Genomic DNA, 17,097 nt, shown 5'->3' with positions numbered 1-17,097 from the left:
ACTACCTGCATACTCTGCATAAACTACCCGCACACCCTGCATAAACTACCTGCACACCCTGCATAAACTACCTGCACACCCTGCATAAACTACCTGCACACCCTGCACAAACTACCTGCACACCCTGCATAAACTACCTGCATACCCTGGGTAAACTACCTGCACACCCTGCATAAACTACCTAAACACCCTGCATAACTACCTGCACACCCTGCATAAACTACCTAAACACCCTGCATAACTACCTGCACACCCTGCATAAACGGCCTAAACACCCTGCATAATCTACCTAAACACCCTGCATAAACTACCTGCACACCCTGCATAAACTACCTAAACACCCTGCATAAACTACCTAAACACCCTGCATTAACTACCTGCACACCCTGCATAAACTACCTAAACACCCCTCATACAATATATGATTCTAACCCTAAACACCTGTCAGCCAATTCAAGCAATTCTACTGAAATTCATGCAATTTTGCATATTCTCACCTGTTCTGTCTTATTTAACCCTTATTTTAACTGGTCAATTGAGCTGAGAACATTCTCTTATACAGCAACAACCTAGAGAATTGCAGGGAAGACAAGAGACTTTGAATGGGTCAATAGTAAGCTTGGCCAGAGCCCAGTTGGAGCTTGCCCTGTCCATCCAACAGGTGCAAAGTCAGTCGGTTAGGGTATGTGTTGGCCCTTTGATGGATTGGGTATTAACCTGTCCGTCCCTGACCACCTTAGTTTACCATACTCAAACTTAGATGTGAAAAGGAGGCAGCATGTTTTAGTAGCCTAGAGAGACAAAAAGGTCCAAACCCACAATCTATGGTCCAAACAGAGAATATACATGTGTAACGGCTGTGTTTGGAGAGAGTGGACCAAGGCGCAGCGTGGTAAGTGCTCATCATGAATTTATTAAAGATCGAACACTTTAAACACTTTAAACAAGAAACCGACAGCCAAACAGTTCTGTCAGGTGCAAAACACTAAACAGAAAATATCTACCCACAAAACCCAAAGGAAAAACATGCTGCCTAAGTATGACTCCCAATAAGCAACAACGATGTACAGCTGTTCCTGATTTGGAGCCATACCCGGCCGAAACAAAGCAATCCCCAACATAGAAATACAGACATAGAATGCCCACCCAAATCACACCCTGACCAAACCTAAATAGAGACATAAAAAGGCTCTCTCAGGTCAGGGCGTGACAGTACCCCCCCCCCCCCCCCCCTCCAAAGGTGCGGACTCCGGCCGCAAAACCTGAACCTATAGGGGAGGGTCTGGGTGGGCATTTCTCCACGGTGGAGGCTCTGGAGCGGGACGCAGACCCCGCTCCACCACTGGCTCACCCCACTTCACTGGCTCCCCTAGAGCGTGATCTCCTGCCGCCGACCATGGACTGGGGACCCTCGCAGCGGGCCCCGGACTGGAGGGTGACTCTGGCTGCTCCGGACAGGCGGGCGGCTCCGGCGGCTCCGGGACAGGCGGGTGGCTCCGGTGGTTCCGGACAGGCGGGCGGCTCCGGCGGCTCCGGACAGGTGGGCAGCTCTGGCGGCTCCGGACATGCGGGCGGCTCCGGACAGGCGGGCGGCTCCGGACAGGCGGGTGGCTCCGGACAGGCAGGCGGCTCCGGCGGCTCCGGACTGGCGGGCGGCTCCGGCGGCTCTGGACTGGCGGGCGGCTCCGGCGGCTCCGGACTGGCGGGCGGCTCCGGCGGCTCCGGCGGCTCCGGACTGGCGGGCGGCTCCGGACTGGCGGGCAGCTCTGGCGGCTCCGGACTGGCTCTGGGCGCAGGCACAGGACTCACCAGGCTGGGGAGACATGCAGGAGGCCTGGCTCTGGGCGCAGGCACAGGACTCACCAGGCTGGGGAGACATGCAGGAGGCCTGGGTCTGGGCGCAGGCACAGGATTCCCCCGGCTGAGGAGACATGCATGAGGCCTGGCTCTGGGCGTAGGCACAGGACTCACCAGGCTGGCGAGACATGCAGGAGGCCTAGCTCTGGGCGCAGTTACAGGACTCACCAGGCTGGGAAGACATGCAGGAGGCCTGGCTCTGGGCGCAGGCACAGGACTCACCAGGCTGGGAAGACATGCAGGAGGCCTGGTTCTGGGCGCAGGCACAGGATAGACCGGGTCCTGAAGACGCACTGGAGGTCTAGAGCGCTCGGCCTGCACAACCCGTCCTGGCTCGATGCCCATTCTAGCATGGCACTTGCGGGGGGCTGGGATGTTTTGCTTTATCTTGGCCAGGTCGCAGTTGTAAATGAGAATTTGTTCTCAACTGGCCTACCTGGTTAAATAAAGGTGAAATAAATAAATGTAAAAGTCCCACAGCCCACAGAAGAGATTGGTAAAACAGCTTTAGTTGAGAGGAGAGGTATTACCCTAGTAGAGGTTTTACATTGGAGGTATTACCATACCCATACCCAGCCAGCAGCCTCTAATTAGGACCATCTCACTGCATGGCAGCCATTGTCCCTGTGTTTGGCATCTCAGTAAGACAGACAATAGGGGCCGACTGGCTAGAGGGCCCGTCAAGCTAACGATGGTGGCAGCCGAAGGTAATTGGATAGACTTTAGCCTCCTTAGGCCAGATATTAGAGAATGGTAATCAATGCTATACTTTTCTTTCACAAACGATTAGATTTTCTTCTGCAGTTAGGTTTTGTCACGATCGTCGTAATGAGCAGACCAAGACGCAGCGTGAGTATAGTTCCACATATTTTGAATCTCTGTGAAACAAACAAAACCATAAAGAAACAACGAAACGTGAAGTCATGACGTGCACACAGGCAACCAAACACAAACAATATCCCACAAAACACAGGTGGGGAAATGGCTACCTAAATATGATCCCCAATCAGAGGCAACGATAAACAGCTGCCTCTAATTGGGAACCATATTAGAACACCCCCTAGTCATACTAGAACACCCCCTAGTCACGCCCTGACCTACTACACCATAGAGAACCAAGGGCTCTCTATGGTCAGGGCGTGACAGGTTTAAATCCCATTCATTTAAATCCCCTTCTTTTCTGAGGGACAAATCTTCAGAAAGTATTTTTTGGTCCATAGTCAACTGAGAGATTTACACAGAAAGAAGAGAGTAAAAAACAAACTACACGGAGCTAACTAATGCCCCTGACTGTGGGAAAAGAAGAGCAATTAATAAGGTATCAACCGTATCAACAGCATAGCTATCCAGCACAATGTGAAGAAATAGGCCAAAACATTAATTTACAATTAAAAGAAAACTCTCTATTATATATATATATATATTGTGGTAATCTGGACACTAGTAAAAATGAAATTGAAATAGTTAACTAAAATGCATGTTGGTAAATAGATGGCAGTGAAAAGATGTTGGGCCAGTTTGGCTGCGTCTACACAGCCAGCCCAATTCAGATAACTTTTTCTACCAATTGATCTGTTGACCAATCACATCAGATCTTTTCACATCAGATCCCCTTTGGGCTCCCGAGTGGCACAGCGGTCTAAGGCATTGCATCTCAGTGCTAGAGGCGTCACTACAGACTCTGGTTCTATCCCGGGCTGTATCACAACCGGCCATTATCGGGAGTCCCATAGGCGAGCACACAATTGGCCGGTGTCGTCCGGATTAGGGGAGGGTTTGGCCAGGTAAGGCCGTCATTGTAAAATAAGAATTGGTTCCTAACTGACTTGCCTAGTGAAATAAATAAATAAATACATGTGCTGATCTGATTGCTCAAAATAACAATTAGTGAAGAAATATTAGCTGGGCTGCCTGTGTAAACGCAGCCATTGTGTGATACATACATCAGTATCTCCATCATGGGGTTAAAAGGTTGTATTTGTCTCCCAGTTTACAATAAATGTTGTAAGTAAGAATCAAGTAACAAAAGCTAAAAGCAAGCATTTTGTAGATGTGCACTGCACCACCTCTGCTGACATGAATCTTAATTATAGCCACAATCATCCCGCGGCCATCATACAATAAGAAATTTAATCATCCCCAGCTTCCAATTGGCTTGTTCAACTCCTATCCTCTTCCCTTGGAGAGAGGGATGATGCTGGTCAAGTGGATGACTGCTGTCACCTGGTGGTGGGTTGCAGAACAGAACATGCAGATAAACCACTGAACCAAAATATAAACGCAACATGTAAAGTGTTGGTCCCATGTTTAATGAGTTGAAATAAAAAAAATCCCAGGAATGTTCCATATGCACAAAAAGCTTATTTTTCTAAAATGTTGTGCACAAATTTGTTTACATGCCTGTTATTCAGCATTTTTTCCTTTGCCAAGATAATCCATCCACCTGACAGATGTGGCATATCAATAAACTGATTAAAGAGCATGATCATTACACAGGTGCACCTTGTTCTGGGGACAATAAAAGGCCACTTTAAAATGTGTAGTTTTGTCACATAACACAACGCTACAGATTCTCAAGTTTTGAGGGAGAGTTCTTTTGGCATGCTGACTGCAGAAATGTCCATCAGAGCTGTTGTCAGAGAATTGAATGTTCATTTCTCTATCAAAGGCTGCCTCCAATGTCGTTTTAGATAATTTGGTAGTATGTCCAACCGGCCTCACTGCAGACCACGTGTAACCACGCCAGCCCAGGACCTCTAATCCTGGCTTCTTCGCCTGTGGGGGACTGGGGATGCTTTGGAGTATTTCTGTTTGTAATAGAGCCCTTTTGTGGGGAAAAAACACTGGCTCCCCAGTGGCTGGACCTATGCCCTCACAGGCCCACCCATGGCTGCACCCCTGCTCAGTCATGTGAAATCCACAGATTAGGGCCTAATGAATTTATTTCAATTGACTGATTTCCTTATATGAACTGTAACTCAGTAAAATCTTTACAATTGTTGCATGTTGTGTTTATATTTTTGTTTAGTATATACGCCATCCAGCAGACACTTTTTATACAACGAGATTTACAGTAAAGTGAGTGCACACATGTATAGTATGTGTATGTGATCCCTACAGGAATTGAACCCCCAACCTTGGAGTTTCTCATGCCAAGCTCGAATCAACTGAGTCAAACAACCATACATTTACATACACACAAGTCAGTACACTAACAGGGAGAATACACATAATTAGAACAAGAAAGTTGAAAGCAAAAAGACTAATTACAGAAGTTTAAAAGCTATAAAATACAAGTCATCGAAGAGTTAAAATTGTACTAGATTTTATTGCAAAAAAAGAAAGTTTGCTGTGTTCACAAAAATTAACATAATTGCAACAACGCGCTCTGCTAAATAAATAACAATGCACACTAGTTAACTTGAAACCATACATACCCCCTGGAATACACTGTTGTATTACTAGGCACACTTGCCTTTTTGCTCACAAATTGCCTTATTTTTCACTAGATGCTTGGGCTTTAGTTTGGCTAAAGCCATAAGGATCCACTGCTGCCTCAGCAACATCATTCTTCAATGGAAATGCAAATAGAAACAGATGCAAAGCAAAACCTTTAGCTAATTATACAGCAGCACTACTTACAGTGTGTGTCCCTGAGCAGTGGAAAAACTGTAAAGCGCAGCATGTATCGTTATAGCTTGTATTACTGCTCCTTTGCTAAGGTTGCCAGATTGGGTTGATATCATTAGAAAAATGTATTAATGACGTTTTCTGCAATCCAGTCATACATTAAAGACTTTCAACTCATACAAAAGCAATGTTTGGCAGCCTTTCCAGTTATCTTCAAAGAAACTCTGTAAAAAACAGAGGTGAACAGGAAGTCACATTAAAGAGTATAGGATACAGTCATCTCAGAAGGGTATCCAGGTCATTTACATACATTATGGGCTGGCACTAGGTAGTTTTCATCTGAAGAGGCAAAACTATGACAAAACAATGGGATGCCTTAAATCAAAAATCAGCAGGGGAATCTACAAAAAGAATTGGTAAAAAGTTCAACATTGCTATGAGCAACTTCCTAAAAGCATTAGGATTAAGTGGATATCCGTATATTGCTCATCCTTCCTATGACCACATTACTGACATCAACAAGGATCTGAAAAAATATACTTGGAGGTCTATGATTCCACCCCATCTGTACATAAACACAAACACTAGCTCTCACAAACCTTGCTTACAAATCTTTTTAAGGCACTAAAAAATCATAGAAAGAATTTAAGCAAAAAATATATAATTTATTTTGCAAAAAAGCAACATTATTTTAAACATACATCATCCTATTTCCTATGTGGTCAACACAATACTTTGCTATGCTGTCAAAATGAGGTTCCAGCTCTCTAAAATCAGTGCAATAGAAAAGACTGTTGTGGTTCATCAGACTCAGTAGTCCATCTGTCTGTGTATTCAACTGAGAGCTCCGTCTCTGTACATGATCTAGATCGACAACATTGCAGTCAGCAAGTACAGACTTACTGATCAACAAATCACCTTGGATCTTAAATAACCGTATTATTAACAGTAGATCAGCCAGTTTGCTCCGTCCGTGATCAGCTACTGAGCAAAATGTATGGTAATGCTCTCGAACACAACGACAGTCTCTGCCTCAGACTTAGTCGTCCTTCTTGTCAGAGATGCTCTCTTCCTGGTTGTCCTCAGAGCAGATGTGATTGGTGGAGGAGAGTTCTGACTCCACCCCCTGGAGGGCCTGGTACCGCTGGAGCTCCAGATAGGTGGTGAACAGCTTGGCATACTCTGGGTGGTTCAGGGCAAATGCCTGGAACTCGGCTGGTGAGAGAAATGGAGAGACAGAGGATCAAATCAGAACTTACAGTAGTATATCTGGTATATTATCAATGCTCACAATACCTGGAATTCAGTTTCAGAGAGGATCAAATCAGAACGATATTCAAATTGTCAGTGACTAAAGAAGCTATTCTGTTACATCATAAAAATTCAACTAAAATTCAACAAAGTTGTTGTTTAAAATGGGCTACTTTTGGTGAAAGTAATGTTAACTTCCCATGGCAATTAAAAACAAAGGATAAAAAAAAAAACGAAACAAATATTAATATCCCACTTTCAAATCCATATAGTATCTCTCTTTCTATATTTCTAGAATGGAGAGATCCAAGGCTCAACCTGGCCTTTTCTATGGTGTTCCGTCAAGGCAAGCAGTCAGCTTCCTTTAGTTCATGCTGGAGTCCTCCACTTCAGATAACCTTTGACCTTCACAAGGGTCTACTTACAGAAAGTGATGAATTCAGAGCTGTCTGTATCTATCTCCTTAAAGAGTTTGGAGACATTGAGGTCACACACGCCTAGAGCAGAGCGAAGCATGGAGGAGAACTCTTCATGAGTGATTCTTTGGTCCTCGTCAGTGTCAAACAGCTGAGAGGAGAGGGAGACAATTAGTTAAGCAATGACAACACATAGGCTTGCTTATTGACATCGAGATTGCTCTTATGACCATGTGGCTTTCAAATCTACTTCATTTTCCTCTCAGACAACTACAAAACACAGTAGTTGTCACACATATTTGACTTTATCATAGCCACTGATTGCTCCTCTATTGCTTCCAAACCACGGGTAGACCTCACAGACAGTCTGCGTCAGCTACATACCAACACCCCAATGTCATGTGTTGGACAGCTAAATGTGACACGGCAACATTCGCAACAAGCAGGGTTTTTATTGGCCGAACCTGGAAAGCTGTGCGGAGGACCTCTTCAGTGTTAGCTGGCCGACATAAGATGGTTACACCGATGACATACTCTCTGAAGTCAATGGTGCCACCTCCATCCTAGAGAGAGACAGAGTGACAGCTAAGTGTCACTTAACAAAGCCAGACTACACATTGCATTCAGTGGACTACAATACTCTTCAAATACAGTATGTTTTTTCCTTTATTTCTTCAGACAGTTTGTTTACCCTCTCTATGAACAAAGCAGTGGGGGACAGCATACTAAATCCTCGGTTACTTAGCCCATCCAGTCACAGGTTGGAGAGAACAGACAGAATAGCTGTGGTCTGATTCTCTACGCTTTAAAAGATTAGTGCAGTCGTCAACTTCCCTTTGTGGATTTCAAAGGAATGTTGCAAGAAATATGGTGTAGACTTCCTCCAGCCAAGCTTGCACCAATCCAACACAACCTAGGAAAGCCTCGAAGAGAGATTGAACCGAACTAGATGTGACTGGCTCTCACCCTGTCAAAGAGAGCAAACAGCTCCTGCAGGGCGGGGCTGATGGGCAGCTTGAGGAAGCTGGCGAACTCCTGGATGGTGATGCGGCCTCCTTTACAGGAGCAGGCCACGGCTGCAAAGCCCTCCAGCTCCTTCTTCACGTTGTCCCACTTCAGGCTGAGGGGGACCGGGGAGGAAAGGAGGAGGGCAGGACACAAGGACTTACTCAGGGGAGGAAGAGGGTGTAGGTCTGTGTGTGTGTGTCCAACTATTACCAATTGCCGGTGTAGCAGTTAGCCAAATAAAGCAGTATTGTCTAAGGCAGTGTTACTTCAGTGTGGAGTTTGCCAGTGGGTGACACAACAGTACATAACAGGACATAGTGTGTTGCCACAGTGGCAATAGCACAGTATTAGAGCGGCAGAGGAGCCAGTCTTACTCAAGTTTTTGGCTGATCTTAGTGAACTCCACTAGACCAGCCTCCATGGGCAGGGTGAGCTCCCCAGCCGAGATCATCAGTCTACAGTCCTCATATGTGTGGTCCGTCACTGGCACACCCAGGGCCCTGCACACACATAGGGATAGCATTGAAGAGATGGGTAAGAATAGACATAAGGAAGCTACTATTAAATGCTGTAATACCATTCACACACACACTTACTGGGCCATAACATTTCGTACTGTCCTGGCAAACAGCACAGGTGTTTTCTTTTCCTCCTCAGTAGGGGTAACTGGAGGAAGAAACTGGAGGAGAGGGCAAAGGTCAAAACAGGGACTAACCAGGAAGTACAGGCTAACTGGGGGGCTACCTAGATAATGTCTTTATAACCCATTCATAAGCCATACATAACACCTTTATAAACCATACATAACACATAGGTACTGCTAATGAATGTGTTATGAAGTCATTATCTCTTGGCCTAAGTAAGTATTCCTGTGTAGTGTGTTAATACTAACCTCTATCTCTACATTGGTGTAGAGCTGAGACAGAGTGAGAAGCAGCAGGGTTTTCCTGAAAGAACGTCACCACGAATCATCATCACCTCTATTCAAAGGGCATAACGGTAATCCCATACAACAAGATTGAAATGTAAGCCTACTAAACTGAAAAACAATTCATCGCTCAACAGTGAAAATCTCTATTCCCAGAGTTTGAGGCCTAACTATGGCCCATGAGGAGAAGTTACAGGAACATAGTTGCAATCTGAGAGACTGTACAGAAAACAACAGGGGAAATGTAGCGTTGAAGCGTTGAGGCAACACTGATGATTGTAATCCACTGAGTGCACTGCAGACTTACGAGCTGAAGCCTTGCCAAGTCCAAGTCACAGTGTCCAGTCTGTTGGGATACCTCATGACCACAGGCTGCACCGGGACCCCAGGGACGAAGGCACCTGACGGGGAGAGAGGGACAGAGTGAGACCCTACTGACTACTATTCTAACTTAATGAGCACACACGACCTATATGTGCAAACACAGGAGCACAGACAGCCTACTAATTGGACAGAGTGCAGCCGATGACAACTCATTTACCCAGAGTACATGTCCAACCAATAACAAGACCAGAAGCTGGATTCATCTAACCCTGATCAATATACCAATCAGTACTGTAAGGAAGCCACTAGTATTAGGTCTGTGGGTTTGGCTATTGGCACTTTAGTAGAACAAAGTAATTCAGTTAGGTGCAAATGTCTATGCAAAAAGTGTAACATGCCATAGAGTGTAATTGATGGTCTTGTATGCTGTTATTTGCATTGATTATTAGATGCATTCTCAGGTTTACAGCTTTAGGATTTAACTGTAGCAATTGCTACTGTACAATTCACTCAGATCCTAATAGCCTAGTTATTTGTATTGAGTGAAGATAATCAGTCACTCATTTCCTTCTGAAGTTCATTATCACATCGTGCAATCTATTCCATGTCGCTATGGCTACTGTTCTGTTTCAGGAAGTAATGGATACACTCAGGCCTCTTCACTCTGGAGAAGGCCATTGTGTGTGCATCAGGTGACTGACCACACAATGAGGCACATAGCATGTAGCATACTGGGAGTAAATGAAGAGGTGTTGTGTCAAAACAGTTGTAACAGTATTACTTCCGTCCCGCTCCTCGCCCCAACCTGGGCTTGAACCAGGAACCCTCTGCACACATCGACAACAGTCACCCTCGAAGCATCGTTACCTACCGCTCCACAAAAGCCACAGCCCTTGCAGAGCAATGAAAACAACTACTTCAAGGTCTCAGAGCGGGTGAAGTCACTGATTGAAACTCTACTAGCGTGCACAGCTAACTAGCTAGTCATTTCACACCGGCTACACAAGCACCCCAGAAAGAAGCTAAATGAACACCATTCTGCAACCACATGATGGCCCTATCTCTGCTATTTGTTTACAAGTGAATTTGCATTAAGTAAATGACACCACTAGTGTGGATGGTACTGTGTGTCTCTCCCAGCAGAATGTCTGGAAGGCTGTCTGTCTCCACTATAAACAAATGACAACCAGCCTGTTAAATGGGAATACAACATGGACATTGTAGGGTCCCACATGATTTTCATACCCTATCAACGGTACACTGTTTGGTATAAGTTGATACCCTTGATCTATTTAAAAACAAACATGGTAGTGAAGTTCAACCTACCTTGTTTGAAAGTGATGAGACATGAGCGATTTGTACAAGTCCCCTCAGGGAAGACCAGGATCTGGAACATAAATAACTAAATGTTTCTTTTAGGAAAGAGAGATACCTAGTCAGCTGTACAACTGAAATGTGTCTTCTGCATTTAACCTAACCCCTCTGAATTAGAGAGGTGCGGTGGGCTGCCTTAATCCACATCCACGTCGCCGGTGCCCAGGGAACAGTGGGTTAACTGCCTTGCTCAGTGGCAGAACGACAGATTTTTACCTTGTCAGCTCGGGGATTCGATCCAGCAACCTTTTGGTTACTAGTCCAACGCTCTAACCACTAGGCTACTGACAATGTAGGTGGATCTAGTCCAGTGTTTCATTCTATGCTGAATGAAGCAGACTTTCTATAACAAAGAAGTAGCAACAGAAATTGTGTTTGAAGGATATGTCACACGAGAGGAAGTTTACAAGGCAAATTCTTGGTGTGAAAAGGCGTGATGTTTCATTCACAAGCTCCTTGTCAGACTACAAGCTAGACAAGACATGATAAATTATGATACAAAATGTCAAATAACTGTGTGTATGTGTGGATGTGTTTAACTATACTTGTGGGGAACAGAAGTCCCCATAAGATCAAATGGTATTTATGGGGGGTTTAGGGTTAAGATCAGAATTAGTGTTAGGGTTAGAATTAGGTTGAGGGTTAGGAGCTAGAGTTAGGGAAAATAGGATTTTGAATGGGACTGAATAGTGTGTCCCCACAAGGTTAGTTATTCAAGACTGTGTGTGTGGTGTGTGTGTGTGTATGCGACAGACCTGTGGCCAGAGGCCTCCAGACTTGGCTCTGCTGTCTATCTCCATAATGGTGTTCTTACGGGAGTCTGGGTCCTGTCTGGAGACCAGCACCGGCTGGAGACACCGCACAAACCCTGGATGGAGAAAGGAAACACACATCAGATAAACTCACACACTAGTGCTGAGCAATTAGTGTTTTTTAGTGTTTCGATTATGATTATTTTTTGAAAGATTCAATGCACTATGCATTATGTGGGTTGAATGCTGTTACACAGAATAAAACAATTATTAAAAGTCCCATGATGGTAGTGACTGCACATTACTGCTTATCACTTATTAACCATAATTTATTCACATTACTTTACTTTAATAAAATATTTCAGTTGTGTATATTACATTTGTTTTATTTGATGGCTTCATTATTTCATTTGAAGTCTTCATCTCATCTCTATAGAGCTGCTACCTATGCTGTCTGACAAAATCACTATTTTGTAGTTCTTCAAAGTAAATAAGGCATACTTTATGACTGCTGAATACCAATCACTAAGATTATGTATTTTTAGTTAGAGATGCCTCACGAAGCATCATCTGCTCTCTATATCACCTCCCGATCACGCATTCTTCTGTCTTCCGCTGCAGGCGTAAAAGAAACACAGACCGGACAAGCAGACGCGCAATAGATTATGGTCGTTGTAGTTAATTACCACGGTTTATGCACTAAACTACAAATAATATTGGCCTGTTGGAAACTACAACTCCCTACTACATCACACAGTTCAGGTTGGATCTGATTTCTCTCTAGAGAATGTATGAGAATGTGTGCAATGTACGCAGTGAGCTCACAGAAGAAAAAAATAACTAAATGGAAATGAAATAATTGAGCCGCTGTTGGTCAATTAGTTGTTTAAAAATGTCAGTTAATCGCTCAGCACTAACACACCATTACAGGCTGGAGGCACCGCACAAACCCTGGAGAGAGGAAACACACACATCAGATAAACACTAACGGAAATTAAATCTGCAAACAGAATCAGCATAAATACCCACACTTATCGTTGACAGACCCACCCACACTGATCGCTCACTCACAAACACACACTCTAAAAAAAGAACCTGACCCTAACCCTCTACTAAAAAAACCCAGACAGAAACAACACTCACTGCCGAATATAGGAGTGGCGAGGTTCTCAGTGCGGGACACAGTGGAGGGCAGGCCTGCTACGATGCACACAATGCCATCAAAGAAGGTGGAGTGTGGGGCCACAGCCAGAATGGGGGCCTCTGCACTGCTCACCTGCTGGCCCTTCACCACCACCCTGAAGCCCATGAAGAAGTAGTAAGACCTCCCCAGGAACGCCATCACACGCCGACACATGAACCTGGGGAACCAGAGAGTCAAACATCAACAGACATGTAGCATGAAACTATACAGATTAAACTAACAGTTGTATACTGTCAGGAATATTCACTTAGAGACACTGAACATGGATACATATAGCCTACATCTGAATGGACCAATATTACTGTCAACATAGATCTGTGTGTTGTCAGGACCTCAACTTAGCCTTTTGATGGTCAGTAGTACTGTACTAAGTTGTTATGAGCTAAGTTGGTGCTCCATGTTCATCAGCTAGTTATTGTTGACAACTATCAAATAAAAGAGACCTGAACACGGGCGATAAACAACCAGCAGCTGCATGTAGCTGTGGTCACGTCATATCAACACATACAATCAAAGAGAGAGGGAAGTGGGCTGCTTTTGAGTCACAGAAGAACACATTTGGTTTATTTATCATGTGTTGAATCAGGCCTCAGGTAACATATCTCTAGGACCCCCTCCGTTCTGAGGAAATAAATAAATAAAGAAGAGTGTTTACTTCGATACAGACAAGATCTAATGAAGACTGCTTCAGCTACACTCAAACTGGACAGTTTTATCTCCATCTCTGCATTCAAAGACTCAATTATTTACACTTACTGACACTTGTGGCTGCTTTGCATCATGTACTGTTGTCTCCACCTTTTTGCCCCTTGTGCTGTTTTATGCGCCTAATAATGTTTGTACCATGTTTGTGCTGCTACCATGTCGTGTTGCGTCGCTATTGTGTTGTTGTCATGTTGTGTTACTACCATGCTGCGTTGTCATGTGTTGCTGCCATGCTGTGTTGTCGTCTTAGGTCTGTTTATGTAGTGTTGTGGTGTCTCTCTTGTCGTGATGTGTGTTTTGTCTTACTTTTTTTTTTCCCAGCCCCTGTCCCTGCAGGAGGCCTTTTGCCTCTTGGTTGGCCATCATTTTAAATAACAATTTGCTCTTAGCTGACTTGATTTGTTAAATAAAGGTTAAATAAAAACAAATAAATAAATACACAGAAAGGGCTGATGTAGGCTACATTCCTTAAAACCTCGACAGGATCGGTGTCCCCCCCCCCACGGGACGGTTAATGTGATTAGCATGAGGTGATTAGCATTTAAGCTTTCAAAGCTTAAATTCTTGTATATAACTGCACTGTCCAATTTACAGTAGCTATTACAGTGAAATAATACCAAGCTATTGTATGAGAGTGCACAATTATAAACTTGAAAATGTATTAATAAACCAATTAGGCACATTTGGGCAGTCTTGATACAATATTTTTAACAGATATACAATGGTTCAATGGATCAGTCTAAAACTTTGTACATATACTGCTTTGTACAAAACGCTTGTTTTTTTTCTAGTGGACAAAATCTAAATTGCGCCTGGGCTGGAAAAATACATTATGGCCTTTCTCTTGCATTTCAAAGATGATGGTACAAAAAAACGCTTGTTTTTTCCCTTTGTATTATCTTTTACCATATCTAATGTGTTATATTCTCCTACATTAATTTCACATTTCTACAAACTTCAAAGTGTTTCCTTTCAAATGGTATCAAGAATATGCATATCCTTGCTTCAGGTCCTGAGCTACAAGCAGTTAGACTTGGGTATATAATTTTAGGCGACAATTGAAAAAAAGTGGTGGATCCTTAAGAGGTTTTAACAGCTTTACAGTTCGTGTTTAGTTGAGGATGAACAAGAATTAGTGTGAAATTACATAGTTGTTACTCCTCCCTCCATTTCTCAATGTGTGAAAATCCCACAGCTCTTGATGTATAGGGGCATTTCCATGGTAACAGAGTGATGCTGAGACAGATTTTTCACTTTAAAATCTAGGTCAAACAAAAACAATGACTGCAAAGTTAAAGTTGCACTATGCAGGAATCTCTACGCCATTTCCTGGTTGCTAAAACTATAATAGTTAGCCTAATTTCAGTTTAAATGACAAAATAAGCTAGTATAGTGTAGACAATCATTGTACCGTCGAAACCGCTGTGACATATAGTTTCCATAATCAAAATAATAGTTTTTTCAGCTGTTTGAAACTGGTGTACAAAACCGAAAGTAATAGACGGAAAAACAAAACTTAACGGAAAGCATAGAAATAGTGCACATAGAACAGATCTACAAATTCCTATACTTGCTTTCAAGTAGAATGATAGATCTATAACTCATATTTCTATGTGAATTTGGTCCGTCGCCCAAACATTTACATATTTTCACTTTAAACAAACCATACAACTATATGCACAATGACTACTTTGAACTATTTCCACAGAAAATGTTACAAAAACACAGTGCACATGCAACATTTGGTAAAAGAATGATGGTTTGTGCTGTTTGTGCAGTTCTGTTAATGAGGAAATGCCCCTATGCATCAAGAGCTGTGGGATTGAGAAACACAGGAAGGAGGGAGGAGTAACAACTAAGTAATTTCACACTAGCTTAATTCTTGTTCACCCTCAACAAAAAACTAACTGTCAAGCTGTTAAGGAATGTAGCCTACATCAGCTCCTTCTGTGTAGCTGAAGCTGTCTGTATTGTCCAAACCCCCAGCTAGCTTATCTTCTTTCTTTTCTCAAAACTCTGTTACCATGGAACTGCCCAGAGGCCTAACTACTTAAGTCATAAACAACAATGCTCTATACATCCTCTGGAACTAATGACTAAAGTACTCATAGTGGATGCATAGTTGAAATATAGTTATACATACAGACCAATGGCAGTATGTCAGTAGTGGCACAGGATGGTGTTTTGCAGTATATTTACCGTCTCCATCCAGTCATGGGCGCCACTGCTCCTTTGAGAGGGTGCATGAATGTTGTTATGACAGCAACAGGCCATGTTACCATGAGAACCAGAGTCAGGAAGATGGCACGGATAGGCACCAGGAAGATTCCCCGGAATACACACTGCAAAGAGAGAGAAAAGAAACACATCACACACACACCAGGTTTATTAGAGATCTACAACTTGTTTAGGTTACCGACTTCATGCCACTGAAAGAGGGACTTTAAAGAGCCATTTTAAAACACACATGTCCTAACCAACATATAATGCGCAACGATGCAACCATTGACCAAGGAATATGCACGTTATAGACTTTTCATTCTAGAAATTCACATGGTTGGAGGAATTTCTAGAGGGTACACAAATGCCTCCATTGTTTGTGTTACACAATAACAAGGCATTACAAAAGGATTGTCAGGGTTTCATCGGCTTAGATTAGCTATGTACCTGTACTGTATGCTATAGTCACGCACCACCAGACACACACACACACACACAGCCGAGGAGCTAGAGGACACTAGTGGAGTAGAACTGTTTACGTTTGAATACCAACCCCCGTTCTGTGACCGATAAATTAATGAGTTAATCGATTTATTTACACTCTATTTATACTCACTTTGATAATGTCAGCCTTGGCCAATTTCACCTCCTGCACAAAAGGATTAAGGACGGCCGGAAGAAACAGTGATTGCTGCCTGGGTAGCGCGAACACTCTCCGGGGAGTCATTCTTCTCGCTCGGGTCGCGGTATGGCGTCAATAAGCTTTAGAATTGCACAGTAGTTCTGCAATCACCCCACTTCCTCGATTCGAATCTTGAGAATCCTGTTCGCTCTCCGAATGTTGCGATAACATCGTTCACAACAACGGTAGAGCGAGTGATCTGGCACTCTGCCTCCGACTACTTTTAGGCCCCACCTACTGCACTGGGTTTACGTGGGATTGTAACCTTTTGCCCAGTGAGCAGTGGTGGGGTGAAAACACAAATATCATTACTTGACACACTGGATAGAATTTACAAAAAAATAAATAAACTGAGCTAACTAGAATGCTATTTGACCCTAAACAGAGTACACCGTGGCAGAATACCTGACCACTTTGACTGACCTAAAATTAAGGAAATCTTTGACTATGTATGCTGTACAGACTCAGTGAGCATAGCCTTGCTGTTGAGAAAGGCCATCGAAGGCAGACCTGGCTCTCAAGAGAAGACAGGCTATGTGCACACTGCACACAAAATGAGGTGGAAACTGAGCTGCACTTCCTAACCTCCTGCCAAATGTATGACCATATTAGAGACACATATTTCCCTCAGATTACACAGACCCACAAAGAATTTGAAAACAAATCCAATTTTGATAAACTCCCATATCATTGGGTGAAATACCACAGTGTGCAATCACAGCAGTAAGATTTGTGACCTGTTGCCA

General features: G+C 43.5%; 1 protein-coding gene across 1 annotated transcript; it reads right to left on the bottom strand.

The window, feature by feature from the left end:
- Positions 1 to 5,165: 5,165 nt before the first annotated feature.
- Positions 5,166 to 16,499, bottom strand: pcat2 (Lysophosphatidylcholine acyltransferase 2). Its single transcript, NM_001173913.1, is given in 13 exon segments — positions 5,166 to 6,702; positions 7,164 to 7,305; positions 7,619 to 7,717; positions 8,121 to 8,274; positions 8,537 to 8,662; positions 8,759 to 8,841; positions 9,055 to 9,109; positions 9,398 to 9,491; positions 10,741 to 10,801; positions 11,544 to 11,656; positions 12,684 to 12,901; positions 15,649 to 15,791; positions 16,286 to 16,499. Coding segments are annotated over 13 exon segments (1,575 nt in total). The 5' UTR covers positions 16,397 to 16,499; the 3' UTR covers positions 5,166 to 6,526.
- Between the last annotated feature and the right edge of the window lie 598 nt (positions 16,500 to 17,097).

The sequence above is a fragment of the Salmo salar genome, chromosome 26, assembly GCF_965601325.2.
Source record: "Salmo salar chromosome 26, fSalSal1, whole genome shotgun sequence".
Taxonomy (NCBI): domain Eukaryota; kingdom Metazoa; phylum Chordata; class Actinopteri; order Salmoniformes; family Salmonidae; genus Salmo; species Salmo salar.
Note: the sequence above shows the minus strand (reverse complement) of the source record. Positions and strands in the feature narration are given on the sequence as shown.